The sequence below is a fragment of the Buteo buteo genome, chromosome 25, assembly GCF_964188355.1.
Source record: "Buteo buteo chromosome 25, bButBut1.hap1.1, whole genome shotgun sequence".
Lineage (NCBI taxonomy): Eukaryota > Metazoa > Chordata > Aves > Accipitriformes > Accipitridae > Buteo > Buteo buteo.
This window is the reverse complement of record NC_134195.1, coordinates 1,077,014-1,100,048: the sequence shown is the minus strand read 5'-3', so window position 1 is coordinate 1,100,048 and position 23,035 is coordinate 1,077,014. Positions and strand designations below refer to the sequence as shown.

Sequence of the window (23,035 nt, the reverse complement as noted above, 5' to 3'; positions counted from 1 at the left end):
GAGGCTTGGTCTGCCTCAGCAGATACTGTTCGTGATGACAGCCTGCCCATTCCCACATTCCTGGTCTCTCCAGGTCAGACTCAAAGGATTCCACTAATAGTTTGGTACTTACCAAAGCAGACAAAAGGAAAATGGGTCAATGTTACTTGCTCCCATGTGACAAAAATACAGAAAATAGAAACAACCACCATTTGAGAAACTTGTAAAGCCTCGGACACATGTCATGAGAAACCATTTTCGCTCTCTAGAGTGTAATTTAAGCACTAAAAGATGACCTGGATTATCCCCCTTGGATGCCTGTGTGAGCTACCCTGTTACAAAGTGAGTCTATGATCCACCCGCTGCACGTTCTTTAAAATCCTGCTCACAGAAAGCAGAAATTGCAAAACTTGGCCAAAAGCACAAAAAATATTTTTGCACAGTAGTTGCACTGTCTGACTGTCAGAAGTCAAAGCCTGAAGGTCTGACCAGTAGTTCAGGACAGTATATTTGTCCTAAAACAATGCTGACGGCGCATTTCATTTCTGTGATGAAGTGTAATTCATATGTGAAAACCAACCAAAAATATCAAAGATGCATGAGTATGTACTGTGCTGTGCAGACACTATTGACCAGAATGAGTGGAAAGATTACAGAGAGTAGACTGTCATGAAATTGCTTAACTGCAGGTACCTATTTTCTAAATAAGGTAAAATATACTTTCAGTATTTCATAGGAAGACAGGAAGGAAAAAAAAATTTGCTGTTTAATTTTAAGTAAAAAGGTATGGTAATCTTTTTAAATGGTTGTGAATTACATCCAAAGGGTTTCTATCCCAGCATCAGCTATTGCGACCAAAGTTAACTTTGCACTACTCATCTCCAACAAGTTTCCTTTCTATTATTTCTTCACTACAATTAAATTTTCTACAGTTAAATTTAAGTCTTGTTTTATCTTCTGCAATAAAATGGTCCTTGATTCCTGACTGTGATTTCTCTTGCTTTTTTTCTCCATCTCTCATTCAAATTCCTGATATGCAGATAGCCAAATACACTCTTAAAAATGCTGCCCTCAAAATAAATTCCTAAATTAGCAGTAAAATACCTTCTCAATTTATTAGCAAACTGCTATGAGATTTGTTTTCTTATTTGAGTGTAACAAGCCCATAAATCAATGGAATACACAGGTAATGCAAAAGGTATCAAAGGGTGTCATGTCAAACACAAGTACTGAATCCGCATTACAAATACAGTTAATCCAGCACATTTTCTTCATTCATATTTTTGTTTGAACTACAACCTTGGTACTCATTTTGATTGATTACACTAATTGTTGAGCTTTGTCCAATGCTGTTGAATTGTTCTCTCATCACACCAGCTGAGATTGCAAAGGTTTTTGATAAAAGCTCATAGAAGTATCTCCACAGGTCTAACCTAGGTCAATGGGCTTTAGAGAGCAAGTGCACTATCTGTATGAGTGCTGCATACCTGTACTTATTTTGCTGGAGATAATGTGTGTCAGTCCAGGGAGGTTTTAAAAGATGAAGTTGAAAATGGAAGTAAAAAGGTGGATGTGTCCTTTCGACTATATTTCAGTCAAGTATCGTTCTTTTTCTCCTGTACAGTTGATTTGAAAAAGTTTTGGAGGAATTTTGCTTTTGGGGCTGGAGTAAAAGACAGGGAATGCAATTTGTTAGTGTGGGATGGGCTTGACAATACTGTAGTCCTTTAGATTACAAATATTTAATATTTTTAAAGGTTACTTATGGAATTAAACAACGTGTCCTATTTGGCTGAAGCAGAAATGCTCTGCAAAAGAGCAAAAAAACAAAAAGGAGGGAAAAAAAAATTTGTAGTCAATGTGCATAATTTGTTTGATTTGAGAGAAAGACTCTATTTGAGTTTATTTTATCTTTTAAACATTCTTTACAATATTGTGAACATTTACAAATGAAAATGTGATTTTGGCATGAAAATTTAATTGCATTCCTGCATGTATTGAAACAAAACACCTGCTTTTTCTTACATATTTTGTATTTGAAACAGATTCTGAGGAAAACCTTTCACTGACTCTTCCCAAATCTCAGTTTTTGCGTAGATTGCATATATAGAAGGAGGATTCACTGCTTCTTGCTCATGGGAAAATTATCTAACCTCCATCCACCAGTTCAAAAAGATCTCTGATGTTGATTAAACATGTATAAACAGAGCTAAAAAAAAAAAGGAAACATGCATATTTCACTCAAAAAAATGTCGGGACAAATGTACTACAGAACAGCAATTAGCAACCAACATGAGTATCTAGCTACATGGTTGATTGATGGTCAACGTAGCCCAGGTTAAGCAATTTTCACTAAATAAAACATTAGGTCGTGAACTAGGCATTAAGTTTCAGACTGACTCAAGTTCAAGTTCTGTCAAGCAAACCGGTACCCTGCCTGCCTTCGGTAGCTAACTCTAAAGATTATGGGCCTATTTACTGCTCACAGTTCATGCAATTAAGCCTTAAGCCCAAGATTTAGATGCCTATGGAACAACATCAAGACTCTGGGGATTTATGTATGCTGGCAAGACCTTGTAAGGCAGTGTTTTGAAAGTATAAACATAAACAAAAGCAAGCATTTGAAACTACCCTCAAATGTGTGTGTAAAAGGGAACTGTACTCTTGTATCTGAAAGCAGAATTTAGCTTCACAGTTAAACACTTTTTTATGGTAACACTCGTTCTTTTCCTGTCTTTTGCAGTCACCAGTCAGCTGCTCTCCACTACTACCCTGACTAGAGAAAAAACGAAAATTGAATCTCAATGTACCATACCAGACTTGATTACTGTATTGAAATAATGAAGGGTGCCTTCCTGCCCATGCATCGTGCTTATTGGTACTACAGGTGTTCTGCTTTTGAATCTGCCGCCATCACAAATACCTCCCCTCTGAGGGCAGCTCCTCTCCATGGAAGCTTCCAGAGACTTACCCTTGGCCTAGGAAGCAATGTGAAATTGTGAAGCATCTTTTTTTGGTACTTCATATCCATTCCAGTGCAGACTCTGACAACATTTCAGAAGATACATGACCAAGTTCACTCCCAAGCCTTTGTAGATGGCAAACACTGGAGAGCAAATAGGACATTTTTCAAAGGATTTCTGTCTCGGGAAGGTACGAACAAAAAGAGAAAGATTTTAAAGGTTACTTATGGAATTAAACAACGTGTCCTATTTGGCAAGGCATGGAAGCTTTGTGAATTTTTGGCTTGCGTGATCAGTGGGGTTTCTTCTCGTGGTGGGTTCATGTTCGGGTGTTTGCTGGGTGGCTTCCTGGGGATGCCTGACGGGTGTACGACCTGGCAAGGTGGTTCCTTGACCCTTACAGTGGAGGAACTTGCACAAGAGATGAGCTTGCATCAGCCTGTATACAGAGGCTGAGGTTGGCCGGCCTTCTCCTCCTGACTCCTGCGTACACCTCAGTGAGGCCAGATCTTCCTTACTGCTACTTAGCTTAATGTGGGTAGAGCAGGGAAAGGGAAAAGCAGTCCCGCTCACCTCTCAAAGAAGAAGTTATACGAACATAACTTTCAAGAGCTAACAAACTGTGAGCTCAGGATGTACGCAGGAGCTGAGCAACGGAGCAGAGACCACTCGGTCTGCTGCAGAGACTGCGAGGTGTGTTACTGCTGACGCAGGAGGCAGGTTTTGTACGTGCAGCCCCTGGTCCTAGCAGAAGTCCTGGATTTGTTCTCTAGAGGCAGGAGTGGCTGGGCTGGGGAGAAACAGGTCCACAGGCAAGGCCTGCCGGGATGTGGTGGAGCAGTCCCATCCCTCCCGTGGCCGCCCTCACATGGCCACCATCAAAAAAAAAAACTGATGTTGACTGAACAAGTATTTAGAGGATGTCAGTCTGAGGGAAGGTGGATAATCAGCTCGGAAAGAGGGACCAAATCTCTGATAAACTCTAATCTCCAGCTGATTATAATGTCCGCTTGGCGTGAAGATGCTCCTGGAGCAGAGTGAATCTTCCAGGAGAGGACAAAACGGGGGATGGTAATGGGAGGTTTGATTATTTGACACAGACAGCTGGATTTGAAACAGCTGAGAGGACTGAAAGGCCCGCTGAGTGCAAAGGGAGCAGAGCCCACGAGATGTCCAGACAGGTATTTAGTCCGGTAGAAGGGAGGAACGGGTGGCCACGATCTACCTTATACCACTGGTGAGGGAGAGCAGAGTAGGGATGTCCTAGGGGGTTAACTCAAGGCTGCCGTGTGGGAGACGGAACTTCTTGCAAACTCCTTGGAGCGAGAGAAATCTGCATGGGAGGAATGGGCTGGACTTCAGTCAAAATGGAACAAGGCGGCTACTACTGGAAATTAAAAAGTTCACAGAGAAATAGTTAAACTAGAAACAGGGGGAAGACTGACAGCCATGGTGGAGCACTTGGTTCAGGCTGAATGAACTTGGGAGGGACACGGCTAATGTTCAATACATTCCTGAAAAGGCAAGGGAGGAAATGAATAGCATAAAGGCAATAAATAGGGAAGGTAAATAACACCATTTACAATGCCACTTGACTGGCGCTAGCAACAGAGAAAGGGCAAAATTTGTAGGTACTTCTACAGCAATGCTAGAGATCTAAAAAATAGGATTATGGAATTATACTACTTGGCAACAAATGACAACTGTGATGTAACAGGCATCTCGTGCTGGTGAAAGGAGGCTAATCAGTGGCATACAGAGTTGCTAGGCTGTCTACTTTACAGGAGTGATAGAAAATGAGATACAGCCAGGGCAGTGGCACAGCATGTGAAGGCTAAAACAAAGTGTAACAGAAAAAAAACCTACTGAGGGCAGAGGGGAGCATTAGGGAATCCTTGTCGGTGGAAATAACAGAAAGGTAGGACTTAGCTTTTATTTAGGACTCCCCTGTTAAAGACTGATCATGAAATACTCAGTGAAATTAGAGAAGCTGCAAACCCAGGTCAGGTAGCGATATTGGCAAAATCCAACTACCAATGTACTGTCAGGCACAACGCCTCCTCCAGCTGAGGCAAGGAGATAAAATTTTTGGACACAGCAACTGACCGCTTCTTAGCGCGGTGAGCCCTGGGACCCATAAGAATGGGTGCTGCTCTGGGTTTAGTCTCGAGTGCTGCACAGGACCTGCTTAAAGAGATACCAGTGGGAGAACTGCTGTGTAAGAGCTTCACAATATAACTGAACTTAATGCTGTAGTGGGATGGAGTAAGCCAAACAAATACATCACACAGATATCCAATTTCAAGAAGGGGAAATCCATAAAAATCACAAAAATAGTAAAAACCTGAAAAAGCAGTCAAAAAGGCAAGAAGCCTAAAGCAACCTGGAGGCTTTTCAAAAACACTGTATTAAAAGTCCTGGTAAACTATGTGTCACATAACAAAAAGAAAGCAAAACAGTTCAATAAAAACCCTGCACAGCTCATAAAAAAAGCTAAGGAGGCTATTGTAGGGAAAAAGGTTAGCATTTAAAAAATTGCTGAAATGAACAGAAAAGCCCATAAAAACCAGATCAAGAGTAAATGGCAACTAGGATGGCTAAAAAAGAATGTGAATATTTTGCAGAAGATCATCAAGCCGATAGTAAAAAGTTGTTTAAAGAAAAGCAAGGAGCCATCAAGGGAAATAGCAGTGCCACGTGATGCCAAAGGCTTATAAGGGGCATTCCGGGACGATAAAGCCATAGCAGAGAAACTTTGTGACTCTTTGCATAGGTCTTTACTGCTGAAAGTGTTTGAGAAGGTCCCAAATCCAAGCTATTCTTTAAGCCAGGTTAATTTCAGGTAAATATAAAGGAAGTAGATAAAATAGATAAGGCAGGCGTTACTAAGTGACCAGGAGTGGCTGACATTCACCTGTGACTTCTGAAGGAACTCAAATAGGAAACTGCAGCACTGCTGGCCAAGGTGTATAACTCATCATTACAAGGTGCCACGGCACCGGGGGGCTGGTGCCAACCAAGCTCCCATGTGGAAAAGAGGCCCAAGAGGAGACCCTGGGAACCGCGGGCCAGTTCGTCTGACTTTCCTGCTTGGGCAGGCAGTATTCTACCTTAAAGAATACAATAAATGAACACAAGGATAAGCATGGTAAAGCAGGCCTTAGTGACCATAATGTATTTGGATTTTCAAAATGGCTTTGACAAAGTACTTCACCAAAGCTTTTTAAAATAAATTCCCTTGGGGTTGGGAGAGAGGTGCTCTCTTCCTGAGGGCTGTTAAAGGATAGGAGGAAAAGAACAGTGCTTGATGGTCACATTTTAAAACGGAGATGCAACAGCAGTGGGTCCTCTCAGACACAGGGGCTGGAACTGGTTTTAGTGAAGACTTCAACGGTGAGCTAGAGAAGGGGCTGAACCGCGAAACATCCAAGTCTGTAGATGATCCTAACCTCTCTCAGGGTGTGCAATGCCATGCTGGCGATGGGGGACGAGAGGATCTGGTGATCTCCCATGCTGGGAGATCCAGGATGAATCCACCAAACTGAGTGCGCAGACAGGCTTCCGTGTTGAGTGGCATCAGGAATGATATTGAGAAGAAAACAGAGGGTGTCAATTTGCTGCTAAGTAAGACCTTGGTGCACCCACAATCCTGTGTGCTGTGTACAGTTCTGGTCTCTAACAGAAGAGAGGGAAGAATAAAGGGACTAAGAGTTGGAGTGTTGCCTTCAAAAGAGAACCTAAAAAGGCTACAACTCTTCCTTTTGGACGTGAGAGAGCTGAGAGGGAATATGACTGAGATTTACAAAATTAGGAAAGCAGTGAATAAGAACTGCTCCTTCCCTAATCTTACAGTACTAGAAATAGGGTGTACTTGATGAAACCAGAGGGAGATTGGCTTAGAACAGGTTGAACAGTGATTTTATATCATTTCAGTAGTGAACTCCTTGGTGCTACTGGAGGCTGTGAAGATGCAGTTCAGCAGCTTCAAAAAGGGACAAACACAGACACTGAAGGAACATATAAATAGGGTGATCTTGGGTACAAGGGAAACGGACTGCAGAAAGTTGCCAGACCCCTGTGCTCTCCATAAACAGCATCTCCTTCTGCCACTGTTGGGGACAGAGTAGTGGGCTAGATGAATTACTGGTCTAATTCAAGAAGATGCTTCTTATGTTCTTATTTTGTATAAACAGGAAAATATCAGATTTCATCAGATATATCAGCTTACACTAACAAAGAGTTACAAAGGAGCTACTGCCATTATACCAGCTTAGAAGCCAGTTAATTGTGATGTTCAAGAATTACACTAACATTTGATAAAATTATTTTATTGGATTTAAACATTTCCTAAGATATAAGAATGGAATTTTCTTGAGAATATTTAAGTGTTGTATTTTGTTGGGTTTTTTTTAATTATGAAGAAAAAAAATCTTCTAGATCTAGTCCATGTGTTAAGACTTAAACTTGTAAGGAAAATGCTTGTAAGTGAAGATCAGACACTAGATTTCACAATGGTATAGCACCTAAAAGCAGACGGAAGTGACTACAGGTGAACTGGTAATAGCTTACCCTTGGCGACTGCATTAGCAAAAGCAATATAGCAAATATCTGTAAATGAGTTACAGTGAACCCTCATGCCAGTCTTGGTTAAAAAGGAATGTTCAGGCATTTCCCAAAAGTGGCCTTTATGGGGGGGACACAAAGCTGTCTTTCCATTTCACAGTTTCCATTATCCCAGGCCCTTGCAAAAACAATGGCTAAATGGCTCGAGCACTGTTAGATGCTTGAGTCAGTCAGAAAGTACAAAGCAAGATTTCAATAGAGTGCATTTTCTCACTCTATAGAAAGATCAAAAAGGTTTCTACTCAATTCCACTTTCTACAAAGCCTTCTAGGTTGATTATGAAGTGAGGTTGATTATGAACTTCAATAGGTCAAACAGTTGGCCATTGTACTGAAAGGAGTTATCGCTTCCTACATAAGTGCATTAATGTTTAACAAATTTTAAAGGTGCATATATTGTATTCTGCCCAATATACGGTTTGCAAAGAACTATAAATCTCAAAATTTTAGGAATTGCAATAAAAATCTAGAGGAAAAAGAAACCAGAAGATTTTCGTTTGTTTTTTCCCCTTAGTCCAGGGTTTCTGTTTCATTCAAAACAGTATTTCAGTACCGTATCAGCGCTTCCCTTTTCTCCTTTCCCTCTTACCCAGGCACCTGGGTACTCCTTACAGTATTTTCTCCACATGTAGCTTAGGGAGAGGATGAGTCTGTTGTCTTAGGAGAACAACTTAGGATAAATTGACTTGGGAGAAAATGAGAAGATGAGTCTGTCTCATCTTTGGGAGAAGATGAGTCTGTTTTCTTTCCTTTTCACCCTGTGCCCTCCACTGAGGCTTATACCATGGTTTCTTTTTGTGTGGATTTGGACACTCCTGCAGGAGCTTCCATTCTCGCTGGAACTTGGCTGAGCTTTTTGCCAGCTGTGAGAAGGGGAGATGAGGGTAAGGCTGGTCCCCAAGCTCAGTTCCTGCAGCCCCAGCTCCAACCACTTCCCTAGTTGCAAGGTACAATTAGATAAACTGGATATTCATATCCAGCTAAGAGTAAATATGCGCCTAGGTTGAAGTAAAATGACTAGGCTGCAGTGAAAAAGAACAAAGACCAGAGTGTCATTAGAGACTAGAAAAAACCCAGCTTATGGAAGGAGTTCCCTTTACTCTTTTTCCTCCAAAGTTGTGAACTCAAAAGCGAGACAGGAGGTGGGAACGCCGAGGAGATTGTGTGCGGCCCAAGAAAGAGAAACTTCTCCAAGCAACAGCTCAGCATTTGCTGTGAACTGCAAACGTGGTTATCAGCAATGTCCTATGATTCTCTGCATGTCTGAATTCGACCCGTTTTCCTCCTGGGAACCAGACAGAAAGTGCCTGTCGCAGGTGTCGTCCCAGCCCCGGGGAGCAGCTCCGATGAGAGGCAGGAGGTTGCAGGTCAGCCACAGCGGGCAGATGACGCTTCTGCTCTTTCATTTTCCTCTCCCCACTGGATTTTGCCAAGCTGTGTCTGAGGCCAGGGAAAGCTGCAGGACCAAGCCCAGTCAAAAAAAGAGTGGAGGAAAAACTAAAAACACGTACCTCTTTCTGGTAAGCCTGCTAGGTGCACGCACTAATTTGTGGTAGGTGGCCTTTTGTCTCTAGAAACTGCCCGTACGGAACGCGATTCAAGTTTCCTGTGCCTTTGTGCCTAACCTTATCAGTCCTGAACCAAAAGCAGTGTAGACAGAAGCACTGGGCTTCCAGCTGCCACGCACTGGAGACCTGGCACAAATCGCCAAAGCCTGGCTGAATCCTCACACCTGCAGACAGTGCCTCTCTGCCGCTAGCACAGAGCCCCCAGAAGATATCAGCAGGCACATTTTGTAAAAACCACTTTTTTATGAACAAAAGCCATGGGATTAAGACAACAAATAAAGAGAAGCATCTTTATTTAAATGCTGTACCGTAAGACTGTAACTGAAGCAGAAAATGAAGTAGAAGCACGTACAAATAAAAAGTAGGCATTTCTTTAGACCTTGCAATTGTATTTACCACTCCAACAAATGCACTTCATTCAACAGCTTCTGATATGCATTCAGTAGCAGCAATCCAAAGAAAGTGCTTTCTTTTGTTTGCCTGGTTTTGAGAGACCTGTCACGAACAGAAGGTGAATTTCCAGGGGTGGTGGGGCTGAGAGCTGGCTGCGGACCCTCGCAGCGCTGCTCCCACCGGAGTTCCAGATGCCCTGCAAGTGACAGCTCTGTTGCACCCGAGGTGGAGAGTCATTGCAGAAGCAGGCTCTGACAGACTGCTTCAGGCACTCTTACAAGTGCGAACACGCAGTACGTCTATTGTGCATGTAATGAGTCACCTCAAACAGAAAATGCGTGTCGTGCCAGATTATACAGAGGTTTTGTGAAAATAAATATTCCCATTGAGGATTAGCATGAGACCAGAAGCTATGCCAAATTTGACTAGTCTCTAAAGGCCAATCTTGTTCCTTAAACCAGATGTTTAACAGAGGTTGTGACATCTGAAGAGACCAGCAGACACAAAATACACGCAGTGTATGCTGACTCAGAATGAAGTGTATCATTTCAGAGAGTTAAAATACAATTTTTTAAGTGTTATAAAATTCTTTAAATCACTTTCCCCAATACTCCCTCACATCTTGCAAAATTAACCACAAGTAGCAAAATACAATTTATGTTTTGTAACATCCTCCTTTTCTCTTTTTTAGTGTCTATTTAAAGGGAGGCCAGTGTGATTAGTTACTGGGGTTACTTACTTCCCTGAGATAAATCAAAAAGTGAGAGTGGCGAGCAAGTACATGAAATCTGCCCTTATCTCCCAATCTAGATACTAAGCAACTCACAGGGAGCTTCTCATCAGTGGCACCTGACTGGTTCTCTACTCTGGTAATTTAACATTTTCAGCTTTTCTAACCTATGCAGTTACTTTTGTTTAGCTACCTCTTTTGTCTTGCAGACTTGGCAACTTGAAATTAAAGGTTATTCAGTCAATAAGGAACGTGAAAAATATTTCAGTCACAAAAGTTGGTAGTTTTGCAACTGATATTTTCACAAACTCTGGTGGAGAACAAGTACAAGTATGCTTTGCTTTTAGAACAAACAAACAAAAAAAGACACTCGAAAAAGACATAGTAATGTCATACTTAAAGCCATTTCATACAGCATCAGTTCTGGACTTTCAGTGCCCTTGGAGGGAAGTGGCAGGAGGCACTTGCCAAATTTCATGTGCTGGATGACGAGGGTAAGGCAGTAACAGCTGGAGGGAGCCCCAGCAGAAGCCGTGAGCTGTGTCTCAGGGGAGGACTTGTTTGTCCTCAGCTTCATCAGTCTGCCATTAAGTTATTGTAATGGAAAGCAGACCGTGAGCAGATCATGGTCGGGGATGGGAGGATAACCATTATGGTCCTCATGGCACGGCAACCCCAGGATCATCTGACTTCTACCGAGACATCGTGACTTCTGCGGTAAACAAGAGTGTTCCTTGCCTCCCACCTACACTGTGACTTTCCTACCACCTCTTCCTCCGCTCAGACGTGGAGTCAAGCTTGAGGAATGCAATGGGAACGGCAACTGATGGCCTGCTGTGTGGAGGGAAGGCAGAGAACTAAAAAATCCTAATGAGGTTTGTGATAGCAGAGCGAGCATATGACCTGCTGCCACATCTCTTGCCTGACCTATTCTTAGAGATGGGTGGATGGAAAAGGCTGAGTCACCGTCTCAGCTGCAGAAGACCAAGCTGTACAGACGGAGCCTGCCAGCCAGGGCTCCAAGCCATACAGGATAGGAACTGCCCTATTTCTCAGAGCTCTTTGTGGCAGGTGGCTAATCCCCTCCACCCCATCTCCCTTCCTCTGCCTCATTCCTCACTATTCCCCAAAAGAAAGAACAGACTATCAGCAACAACCTAACGCCAGCAGTCCCAAGCAGTTCCCTCCCAGCAGGGATTTCAGGTTTTGCAGGCCTGGTTCCCTTTTGCTTTAATGGAAATCACATGTATGCGGTATCTTTTCATTTACCATTCTTTAGAAAGACTTCAAGAACATTACTGAGTGATTTCGTCCATATTCATTCAGCACTGTCACACAAACCCATGATGTTCTAGCACAGAGTCCCTAAAATTCTGATCCGACCAGCTCATCATGGCCCTGATCTTTGAGAGAAGAACCTGCTATATTTTATAACATAATTTCTTCAAATCTACAAGCTCTCGAGAAAGTAAAATGAAACAATAACTTTTTCTTGAAAAAGAGGAATTGTTTGAATACTCTTAGCAGTCTGATGCAAGTCCACCTATAGCAAATGGTGTTGAACTAGTACCATCAAGAATGTTTTACAGGAAAAAATGTTACTTACACGGCTTCCTTTTTCAGGGAAACACTGACATCCTCCACTGCAGTCTCTGCCTCCACATGGTCCTGTGTAAGTCTTTCCACCCTGCAGATCAGAACACACATAAAACGAAGGTTAAGAGGTATCAGCTACAATACCTGGCACAGCACAATAACTTTTGATTAGCAGACCCACTGAGAACTTGCCCAAGCAAAGACCAGGATCAGATCTATGACTTCCAGTTGAAACCTCTTTAATCTACGCTTAGAAGCAGCCATGAGTGGCTTTCAGGTTCTTGGAGATCAGCATCAAGAAATATAATGTTACTCTATTAATTTCCCTCCACATTTTCAAAACATTGCAGCTCCACGCTGAGCAGTATCTCGCACATCTTTTTGACACATGCAACAGATATCATATCACAGAAGCACAGCTGCTTGGATTCTTCAAGGATATGGACTAAGTCCTAGGTCACAATGCAGCACATCCTTCTACACGTGCTCTAAATCGTTGCTATATTTTAAAATATTTATGGATAGGCATAAAGGAAGACGTAGGTATCATGTTCAAAATCATGAGCCAAACTCCTGCCCTCTCCTCTTCAATGGCCACTTATTCTGGAGGCACCTAAAACTTGCTAGCAACCAACCACTGTGACCTGGAAGTCAGACCTAGATTAAGTAGATGGCTGCAGTTACATCTCTCCTGCCTGTCCAGAACCACTTTGGCCTGGGCCGCAAAGATATGGGTCACAAAATACGCACCACTCCATGCAAATCCTTGGATGGACTTCAACAGGCAGGCCAGCTCCGATTACACCTAGCACACACTGCCTGCACGAAATGCAGCAGCCACGGTCACTCTTGTTCAGAAACCTGAACAGCAGAGATGCTGCGCATGCTGTGGTGGGATTTTTATAACTGTAACTTAATAATTAGGAATACTGTGAAGACAAGCCTGCGGCCCACCTAAGCCCAGGGTTTTGAACCCCCGAAAGTGCCCCAGCAGCCTAGTAAGTAATCTGGGAAAGGAGGAAGGAATTTCTCGTCGCTATTTCGGAACCTGTTTTGCCCCCACAGCAAATAATTAATAGAGCCAGAAGAAAAAGAGAGGATGAACTCTGGTGGCTACGGGAAGGACGTCCTGGAGCCACAGCCCCTCATTCAGGGCGGCTGCCAGTTTTCACGCGCACCGCTCCTCAGATAAAACCTCAAGGCACCCCAGCTGTAGGGTACGGAGTCAGGCTCCGTGTCGCTTGATCCCCTCCTGGCTGGAAGAACCCTGAATCCTTCATGGCACTGCAGCCGGGACAAATGGTGCCTTTACCCTTCCTGCCCCTCTCACAGCTCGAGCACGTCATCTCTTGAAGGAAGGTGTCGGGTACGAACAAGCCCCCAGAACAAGACGCGTGCTCTGAACTCGATGCTGTTGCTTCAGCAGGCAGTGACGCTGCCGCTCCTGACTCAAGGAGCTAAAACATGGAGAGGGACCAACGCGGCCACGCTTAGCATTCTTCATGCAGCTCTAAGCAATCCCCTGCTCAACGCCTGGGGTTGTTGGGTCACATTTCTCAGGTATCCAATTCTGCTGTTACACGACCGAGAACCTGAAAACACAGCTCGGGGCTTTGGATTCCTCCCTGGGAGCCAAATGACTAAAAGGTATGGAGCAGGTACCGGGCATTGCCTACATCCTCCTTTGGTCATATTTGTACAACAGGCTCTCAAGCTTATGACGTGCAGTACTACAAAGCTCCCAAAACAAGTTCTTATGCTTGTCACAAAAGGGTTCATGTCCGTATCTTAACTATTTTTATATATTATCATACTTTTGTTTCAGCTTTATATTTAATTCTCACATTTAACAAAACAAGTAGGCTTTTCAGATAAGCCTACTTGTGGATAAAAGAGGTCCACAGAACTGAAACCATGCCCCGAGCTATTTAAAGGTTAGGTGTTTGATTCAGGAAATTATTTCACAGACCTAACAGTGTTCTACGTCATGTTATGAACTCTGCTTTATGTTTAGGCTATTGTTTAGCGGAAATAATAAGCCAAGACAGTTTTATAAACTCCAGCAGTTTGCTCAGGTTGGTCCTTTTTTTAGTTAAATAATTGGATGGGCACAAACTCACCATTTCTGTGGGTTTTTTTCTTATTAACCTATTTGAAGATGAAATGTGCATCAGTTTCTCAGTATCCTTCATTTCACAGAGCTCTCCCCTCAACTCCTTTTCAGAAATTAAGAATAGCTCTATTCATTTTTATGGACACCATGAAGATGTACGGCCTGTGTGAACATATTCCCCTGCAGGATGCAGGTCTTCATTAAGGAGCAGTGTGTTAAGTAATGCTGCTGCCATTAATAAGAATCAATTCTGAACTTTTAGAGATCTGTTTTGGCTGGAGCTGTAAATAACAGTATATCCCTGCCTAACAGTAACAGACTGACAGATACAGTCATGTGAGTTTTCAATTACGCCTACTGAGAAAACAACAAGGAGAACAATAAGTTTATTTCTTTCTTAATTAGCAGAGCGACTCTAAATTTGGTAAACTGTTGCTAAGGAGAAAATAGAGTATGAATCAGAACTACGGCAAGATATTTGTGCACTTGTTAAAAAAAAAAAAAAAGAGGCTGCTAATGCCTATTTCAACTGGAAGAAGTTCAAGGTCTATTGTTTGTGTACTATCCACCATCCAACATTTTAATTTGCATGCTGTAACAATACCAGCAGCTAATGTGGGGACACAATTGTTTTCTTCCACAATTTTAGGAAGCTTTTTTTTTTTTTAATTTTCTCATTTTATGTCCTTTTATGCACATAGATTCTTCAGATAATGAAGAGAAAAATCTGGAAGATTCTCCAAAGGTAGGGAACATAACAGGAAAACATTTGAGACCAGCATTAATATATCTCTTCTGGATTATACTTGGGCTCTCCTTATTGCCTAATTGCTACTTCTACACTTTTTGACTGCTAGTGGGATGACTCTGAGAGGTTTTAGTCACATGTAGCACTTTCTACTTTATTATCTATGAATGTTTATAATTTCTTGAAGGTAGATCATTGCACTGTCATTTAATCTGACATTACTGGGAAGCTACAGTATAAAACATCATGGTTTAACAGTCTGTTAATGTTAAAAAATAAATCTGTTAAGGATCCTTGTAAAACTTAGTCAAAACCAATTATACACATGGGCATACAACTGAGATGAAGGGAAATCAAATGGATATGTATCAGTCAGTTTTAAAGCACCACAACTATTTACGTCTTGAGAAAAACAGATTTCTGGGAACATAACACCAATGGTGACAACCCACTGTAGTTGTTTTGATCTGAGACAGGTGGCTGGACAACCTTTTTGGTCAGTGGGGAGAACAGTCAGTCCCAGGTTACAATTCACTCCATCCCGATACTAGCATCTAAACTGATCAACTGCGTCTCTCCCAGAAAACACCTACTGCTTTCTCTTAACCGTAAAGGTGGGTGGAGGTGACTAGCTTACAGGCAGACATCCATCTCCTGTAGAAGTCTAAGGACAGGGAGATGATTCTCCTGATTTGCTCAATATGCAGTTAAATGGCGAGAAGTGTGTTTGCAGCAGAATGGTATTCTAGGATTAGTGCAACCAAGTTGGAAGACTGGCCATAGCTCTCAATTCTGAAGTTGTCTGCTGAGAAAATCTTCAATTCCAGGTCTTGCTCATGTTTTGGATGATCCCAAATTCCACTAATCTCTAAAAAGTCCAGAGTCTAGGCAGAGTCTAGAAATGGGGTTTATATAATCTAAGTTTTCTGCAATATAGGCACAACATCTGGCTGCTATTATAGACCATCCAGAGAATCTCATCAGATCTATTTCAGACATCTGAGCTAAATCTCATCCTAGATGGGTGAGGGGATTAGAAAGGTAGCCTAGGGTAATTGGTTGAGATGTGTCTACAGCACAGACGTCCAGCTTCAGGTGAGATGAATCCTACGCTAAGTGTCCAAATCTCATCCTCAAAGGTAGCTATGGCCTCTGATGGGAACACTGAGAGTGAGGAAAACTGTTTAAGAGCAGACAAATGGTGCAAACACAAAACGGGTTATACCACTGCACTGGTATGCAGGCTCCCTGTGCATAAGCTGAGGTATTGCTTAATTAGAATTAGGCTGGGGAGTCAAGGCTAAAGTATGATGACTCTGTCCAAAAACATGTAACATAAATGAATTGTATCCAACATGAACCACAAGGTCAGAAGGCAGCCTTTGGAGGCAAGGCTGTCTCATTTAGCCACCTGTAATGGTAATACCATATTGAGCCAAAATTGCCTAGGTAATAGTGTCAGAAACACCAACTTTTGCATGTAACAAAGTTGGGACTGATGAGGAAAAAGTAACTAGGAGCAGGTTGTTTATTTGGGAGGAGTATAGGCAGAGAAAAGGAGGTGCAAGGGTGATAAAAGGGTGGAAAAGAAAAAAAAAAAGGAATAGGGCATCCAATTCGGTGAAGAACAAAGATGGTGAGGATATGCTAAGAGCAAGAGCCGGGACCCCTGCAGCAGTGGTGATGCTGACCTGCAGGCACAAGCCCACTGGGAGCCCCCTCGGGAGAGCCCACAGGTCTCTCCACCAGGCATGTCCCTGAACGACTTGCTGTGGGAGGGTGGAGTAAGAAGGGATAAACTTGTCAGGAAGGATTGGCTTACACCTGAATACCAGCTGCAGGAGGAAAGGCAATAGAATTGCAACTCAATAGCCCTTTTGTGCGATTTATAAGATTTCTTTCTGGTGATTTTGTATCAATACTAATACTAACAACAAGCAATAGAATTGTAATTCAGTGTTTCTTGCAGTGATGTAGTTGTAAATTAATACCACTAATAACAGTGGTGTGTTACTTCGCCGAGTAAAGTATCATTGTGTTCTCAGAGGTGTGTTCTTTAATCAGCAAACATCATAAGTTGTGTCTGACATCTCCAGACCAAAGGGGGAGAATTGGATTTGCAGAGTAAGACCCCTCTACAAAGCTTCCACTTCATCCTGGAGGCACCAAAACATCCCGTCCATCCCCTCCTCCTGCTGGCAGGAGGGCAGGTTTGCTTCTGGTCACGCACACAAGTATGTGCAGCCCCAGCCATATGGGTTCCATCCAGCTCGCTCTGGGCTCTGAAAACCAGGCAGAAACTACCACACATGAAGGGCTGGAGACAGACCCCCAGCTCTGTGGGCAAGTGCCGCAGATCCGCTCAGGTCCACGGTGCTCAAAGCTAGGCATCTCCAGAGCGGACTTACCCTGCAGAGACCAGGACAGAGCGGTCCAGAACAGATGAATATCTGCCATTCACTCTCTGCCCTCTTTTATTTACCAGCTTACATACCTCCACAGGGGCCCACATGAGGATGTCTAGCTCACACAGCCTGACCTACTGGAAAATGTGGTTACAGTTCCTTTATTTTTAAAATAGAGCTGGAGAAGATGATGGGGTAGAGGAAGACTGAGTGGAGCAGCTTTACTCTGCCCCATTCATTGCACACAATAGCACAGCAGTCAGCACAGTCTCCTATGAAATGGGAGACCTAATTGCAGTTCTCTGATGGAGAAAATCAAACATGCACCCACCCCTGGGAAAGCTTTAACCAGTAGGCTGCGAACTAGACTGGAATGGACGGAGAAAGGGAATGAAACGGAAAGGGAAAAGAGGGGCTTTTCCAACTCTCCTTCTAATACCATTGTGTTACTGTGCTGGAATGAATATGAGATTGATGGTTCAAAGAACATGAACACTACTTAAACACAAGCAGGAGAAAACATGTAAGTAAGTGTCATCTATGTTTGTAAAGCTTGTATATTTGCCTGGTGTAAATACCTTCTCATTTTTCTATGTGTGAAATAGTAAGCATAAAACGTGGGTGTCCCAACACAAAATCTTTTTTTGCCCCCTCTTGCTTTCTCATAATTTTTTTTCTCCCCAAACAAAGTTACTTCTGTACTTATACATCTTCAGCAAATGCAAGACAACTTAAATGCAGTTTCCTTCAGCCAAACTCTTAAAAAACCCGGAAACATATATGCAGTTCTCTTTAAACTTTTCCACACATTGATGATCTATTTATTACTAATCTTGGCCACATTTGTGTAATCGTTATCTCTGTGTGCCCATTCAAGTACCTTCACCTCAAGGGTTGGTATTCTGACAAAGAACAAAGGCAACCAAAGGACAGACCTCAAAGTACAGTTCTATGAGTACAGAAAGACCAGGAAATATAAGCCATTTCCTTACATACAGCTCAAAAAAATTACGGAAATTATAAAGAAAATATTGCAACTTGGAATCAAAAGACTCCGCACACCGACCTTTTCTTTGATAAACTTTTATAGGTTGCAGTTGTGCATTGGCTTCCGTCCTGACAAGCCCCACTCTGTTCTCTCCATCAGTCACAGCGGCTCCTCCGAGCCGGCTAAGTTTCACCAAGAGATGTTTGAGAAGGTCTGGGAGCTTGCAGAAAAGCTGAACTACGTACACCTGGGCTCGCTGACGTACCGCACGCCCCTGCCCGCGGGGCAGCCCTCCCTCTCACCGCCAGACCAGAGCAGCCCACACCTCCAGCGCGGACCTCTGCCTCCACGTTTGACCCTCAGCTGCCAAAACCCACATTAATTTCAAATTGGGTTTATAAGGCCCCAACTCAGAAACATTACTTTTCTGCTTCCTTCGAAAGAAAGGAGAAAAAAAAATGAAGTAGGAGTGTGACAGGGTACTCCTGCTGTTGATGAACCAGACAGAGAGCAACTTCATTGGTTTCAAACACGACTGCACAGTTGTATTTCCTCAAAACCAGCATTTTAGTCCTTAAACAGTCGAAAGCATTTGTTGCCTGGATGCCAAAATTGCTTCTCTAGAAACATGTATAAACAACCACTCAAAACAAGTATGGGGAACGCTGTCAGCGGGGGAGGCCTGGACTGCCGACCGTCGGGCTTGGTCTGGAAAATGCCCCGTCCCCGGAGTTACAACGCCGAAGAAGGACCCAGCCACTGAAACCGCCGGCTCGCAGTCCAGTAGCTACCAGGGCACCGGACAGTAAGGCCACTGGTGAAGACCTTAATTGGCGAGGGAAAGGGAGAGATAAATTGGCACATTTGGAGAGGAAGGAAAAGATGTGGGTGTGGATCCTCCCTCCAACTGTTCTGAGAATTATTTCGCTAAGAAATAATTCTTTCATATTTGAATGGGAGCCAGAACCTTTTCTAGACTGGATGCATGGCAACTGGAATAATTTAGTGCGTGACCTCAATATCATATGAATGTTTACACTTCCCACCAAAAGCAAGGGGAGCCATTTATCTACACATCCTTCAATGAGAAAAAACCTGGAGGAGGAAACGGGTTCCAGGAGGAATACAAGGAGATCTACCACCAGCCATACTAAGAAAGCTGGTCTCCTAACAACTGCCTAATGCAGTCTTCCAATGCAATGAGAAAAGCAATGCGTGTGGCAATCAATTATGAATTATCGATCGGTGCAGAGTTTCACGTGCCACCTCCCTCTTAACGATGGAGTGTATAGAGAAAACTGGGAGGCAGGCTGCCAAGGAAGCAAGCAGCTCCTGAGTCCCGATGGGCATGGGAACGTCAACAGAGGAGGAGTATCCAAAACCAGCACCGCTCCCAGGGACTGGGATGCCTGTGCTCGATGTTTGGGGTGAGGGAAGGAAGGGCAAGAGAATACAAAGTCTCTGATGCTGAGAAGACCCCAGCAGACAGAAACGTGTCTTCTCAAGTGTGTCTCAGCAAGTATGTTGAAGGCAGCAATGGGAAACATGAATTCTGTACCTCTCAGAAGTGAAACTATAAAAGACTTTCCTCTTATGGGCTGGCTTGTGCCTCTTGATAATATGAACTTTCTGGCACACAGCCTTGATTTGAAGGCTGCATAGTTTCATTTCAAAGTGAAACTTCACAGCTCCACATGTTCACTTTATTTGAGGTACTATTTACCATCCCCTCTTCAAATTAAAAAGTTCTCTTGTTGCAGTCTCAAGACACTGCCTTGTAACAACTGCAGAAGCCAGACATGATACAGTGTGAACTTACCCTTCACATTTTCATAAAAGCATTTCTAATTTTGTGGCTTTCATCCAAACACATATTTACCCAGCAAACCAGATGGAATCCAGAAGGAGCTGCTGTGGTATAGTAGGCATTAAAAAAACCAAAAGTAAGGTCTTTTAAGAGGCTTAGTCAGAGAGTAAATCTTAAAAGCTTCCTAAATATACAGTACAGATATTTGAATAACTGTCCAGGTGTCTTGCCCACTCACCCAACTTGAGGTTGTTTGCAAACAGTACGCTTCCGAGCAAGCAGCGTGTGCTGTGACACAGTTTTCTGTCAAGAAGTCAGTGAATGGGGATCTCATATTTTATAGGTAATGAAGTTGGTTTCAGCTACATTTTGCCTTTTTTACCCCACACAGAGATGATTATATGTTATCCTAATGTCATGGTTTAACCGACACTGAAACCAGCCAAAACCAGGACACCTAAGAAAGGGACTAGAATGTAAGATGGGAAAATCCAGTTAAAACATTTTAAAATGTCAAACAAAAAAAATAGTCACCACTGTAGAAAGAACTACTACTCCTGCTTATTTTTGAAGAATCTGTAATGCCATAGGAAAGGGAATCCTAAAAAGCAGCCGCAGGTCTCTGCATGAATGTGCTCCAGCTCTCAGGAGCTAATGAACAGGGTTAAGATGCAGAGGGCTTTTCCTACAACAAAATTACATCCAGACAAGGAAGAACAATGTTCTCTGGCACTTCTCTATTTGAGACAGGTGACTTAGTTGCCTAAAGGAATGACAGATTTTGTCTTAATCATCAGCTAAGGCTTGAACATGCGCTAGGAAGAGAGAGGTGATGCTGCAGGCAAACTAAGCTCTTTGAAGAGTGTGCAGCCATGGTTGAAAATCTCTCTTACATCTTACAAAGGGGCAAATGTCACATGGGCATCAACTGACACCTATGGCCCACAGTGATCACAGAAGGACAATAAAGTGTTGCTCATGAGCACTCCATTTTCAGTTTCATCAACTTAAGAATCAGGTTTGCTTGCAGAAAAAAACCCCACAGATAGGAGTCTAGTAAAAGTTTGAAGCTGGAAATGTATTAACAAAGGTAAGCAAAGGTGCATACATTATTACTATTAGTTAAGGTAAGCCCATTGGCTCCCCTGATTATAATAAGAACTCAGACACCCTGTGAATATGCAGATGCCTAAATTTAGGTGACTTCATACCAGCTGACTCTGTTCACATGGGAATTTTTAACTAAATCTGAGAGAAAGGTAGAAGATGGAGAAGTAGCTGAGGGAAAATCTGGATTGGTAAATCAAAATGTGTTTTGATATCTTGTTAAACTTGATTCCATCTTTGTAAATGCATGCTTTTAGAGATGCATATTATTTTAGTCTATTATCTCTTCTTAGGAGACAACAGACTCTCATCTAGCATCCAACATGGTATTCCTCATCTAAAAGGATGATGGTCTTTAGAGTAAGAGTGCTGGGACATCTTAACACGAGCATTTATTCCCAACACCCCATCCCTAGAAATTAAGTGTATCTCCACAGAAGCCACTTAGGTGGATTTAAAAAGTAGTATTGCAGGAGCCTGAAGAAGTGTTTTCTAGTTATCAGTGATGAAGAAAGCACTCTGACTTGGCAAAGTAGATGTAATCACTTGTTAGGGAGTCTGATGACAAGCTACACTGAAAGGCGCAGTTTGTTTCTCTTTTAATTTTTATTCTATTATTTTGTTTTATGCAAACCACTGTGCATTTTGTATTTGATCTGCACAAGTGTAAAGGCTTATGCAAGGCACAAGTTAGTGGACAGTGTTATCATCTCATATGTGCAGTTACACTGCACAGTGGATCAAAAATATTTTCCATAGAGGAATCAGGGTAAAGACACTGTCAGCCCTTAATCTGAATTTGGCTTTTGTCCAATATCTTATATTACTGGAATAAAATCCCCCTTCCCATCCCCAAGAACAGAAAGGCATTTGTTCACATACTAGTAGCATAATAATGAAACACAGCACCCACTCATTAAAGTAGCAATTTCTATATTTAACTACTTTTAGTTTCCGAAGTCTAGTCATTTTCAGTTCTGGAAAGACATCCAAATAATGATATCATTTGCTTCAAACAATAGAAAGTCTGGATGCTATTCTATATATGGAGATTTTTTTTAGTCTATTTATAAACCACGCCAGTTATTTGACCTGTCTAGTTTACTCACCTACGTAAATTGGCAGACTCAGGAAACTTACTTAAGAACATATTATTCTTAGTGATTGGTAAACCTTAAAAGTTGCTAAATTATACTTCAGATATGCATCCAGTATTTCTGAAAACTCATCTGCACCTATTACACTAAGAACAACCCAACCTGTCAATGTAGGAAAGATTTTTGCTTTTGAACCAGCAGCAATGCCATTGCATTAGCCCTGCTCGTGGGGAAGGGACTGATAGAAACCAGCCGTACAGCTGTTTGCATGGCTGTACCGTCTATATTTGTTCAGTGCAGTGCAACGGTGCCAGGGTTTCCAAAATGTAAGCATAACCACCGAGACTTTATTCCAGTTTCATGTTTTCTAAAATTAATTAAAAATGCTTGATTGTGTATGAAATGCATTTATAAATTGAATTAGTTAGTTAGTTTTCCTCTGAAGAATAGCTGTTTACAGCCGTAACCTGCTGACCTGGTTCTTATGCATTCAGAGATCCTGGCAGGGGTCTTTTTTTTTCCCTTGAGAGGGATGATATTGGTTACAGTTTTTAACGGCGTTTTTTAATTCTGTTGTGCCTGCAGAATCAAATATAGCAGAGAAAGAAAGAGAGCTGAGTTTAAGTTCTTCCTGCAGAATTATTTACTAAATTGCAATTAGAAATATATACCAAGAACTGGAAGTATGGAGCTGTCACTGACAGCATGATTTGAAAGGAATGGATTTGCACAGGGTTATTGGTGATGGCCCAGATTGACTGACACTGCTTTTATCATAGATGCTGATGGGTAAGTCTAGTCCAGTATAACACTTACAGCCCTGGCTCAGTTTTCAGAGCTGGCTGTTAGACAAATGACTCTACTGGAAGTATTAAATGTGGAAATTTGCTATGCAATTTTTCAGAACTGCTTCTCAGGG

At 42.4% G+C, this 23,035-nt stretch overlaps 1 protein-coding gene across 2 annotated transcripts in view; it reads right to left on the bottom strand.

The window, feature by feature from the left end:
• Nucleotides 1-23,035, bottom strand: part of COL4A2 (collagen type IV alpha 2 chain) — a 141,608-nt gene that overhangs the window by 87,368 nt on the left and 31,205 nt on the right. For both annotated transcript variants that reach the window (XM_075057591.1, XM_075057592.1), the window contains exon 4: nt 11,862-11,942. In XM_075057591.1, coding sequence (XP_074913692.1) covers nt 11,862-11,942 — 81 coding nt within the window. The remainder of the gene's footprint in view (nt 1-11,861; nt 11,943-23,035) is intronic.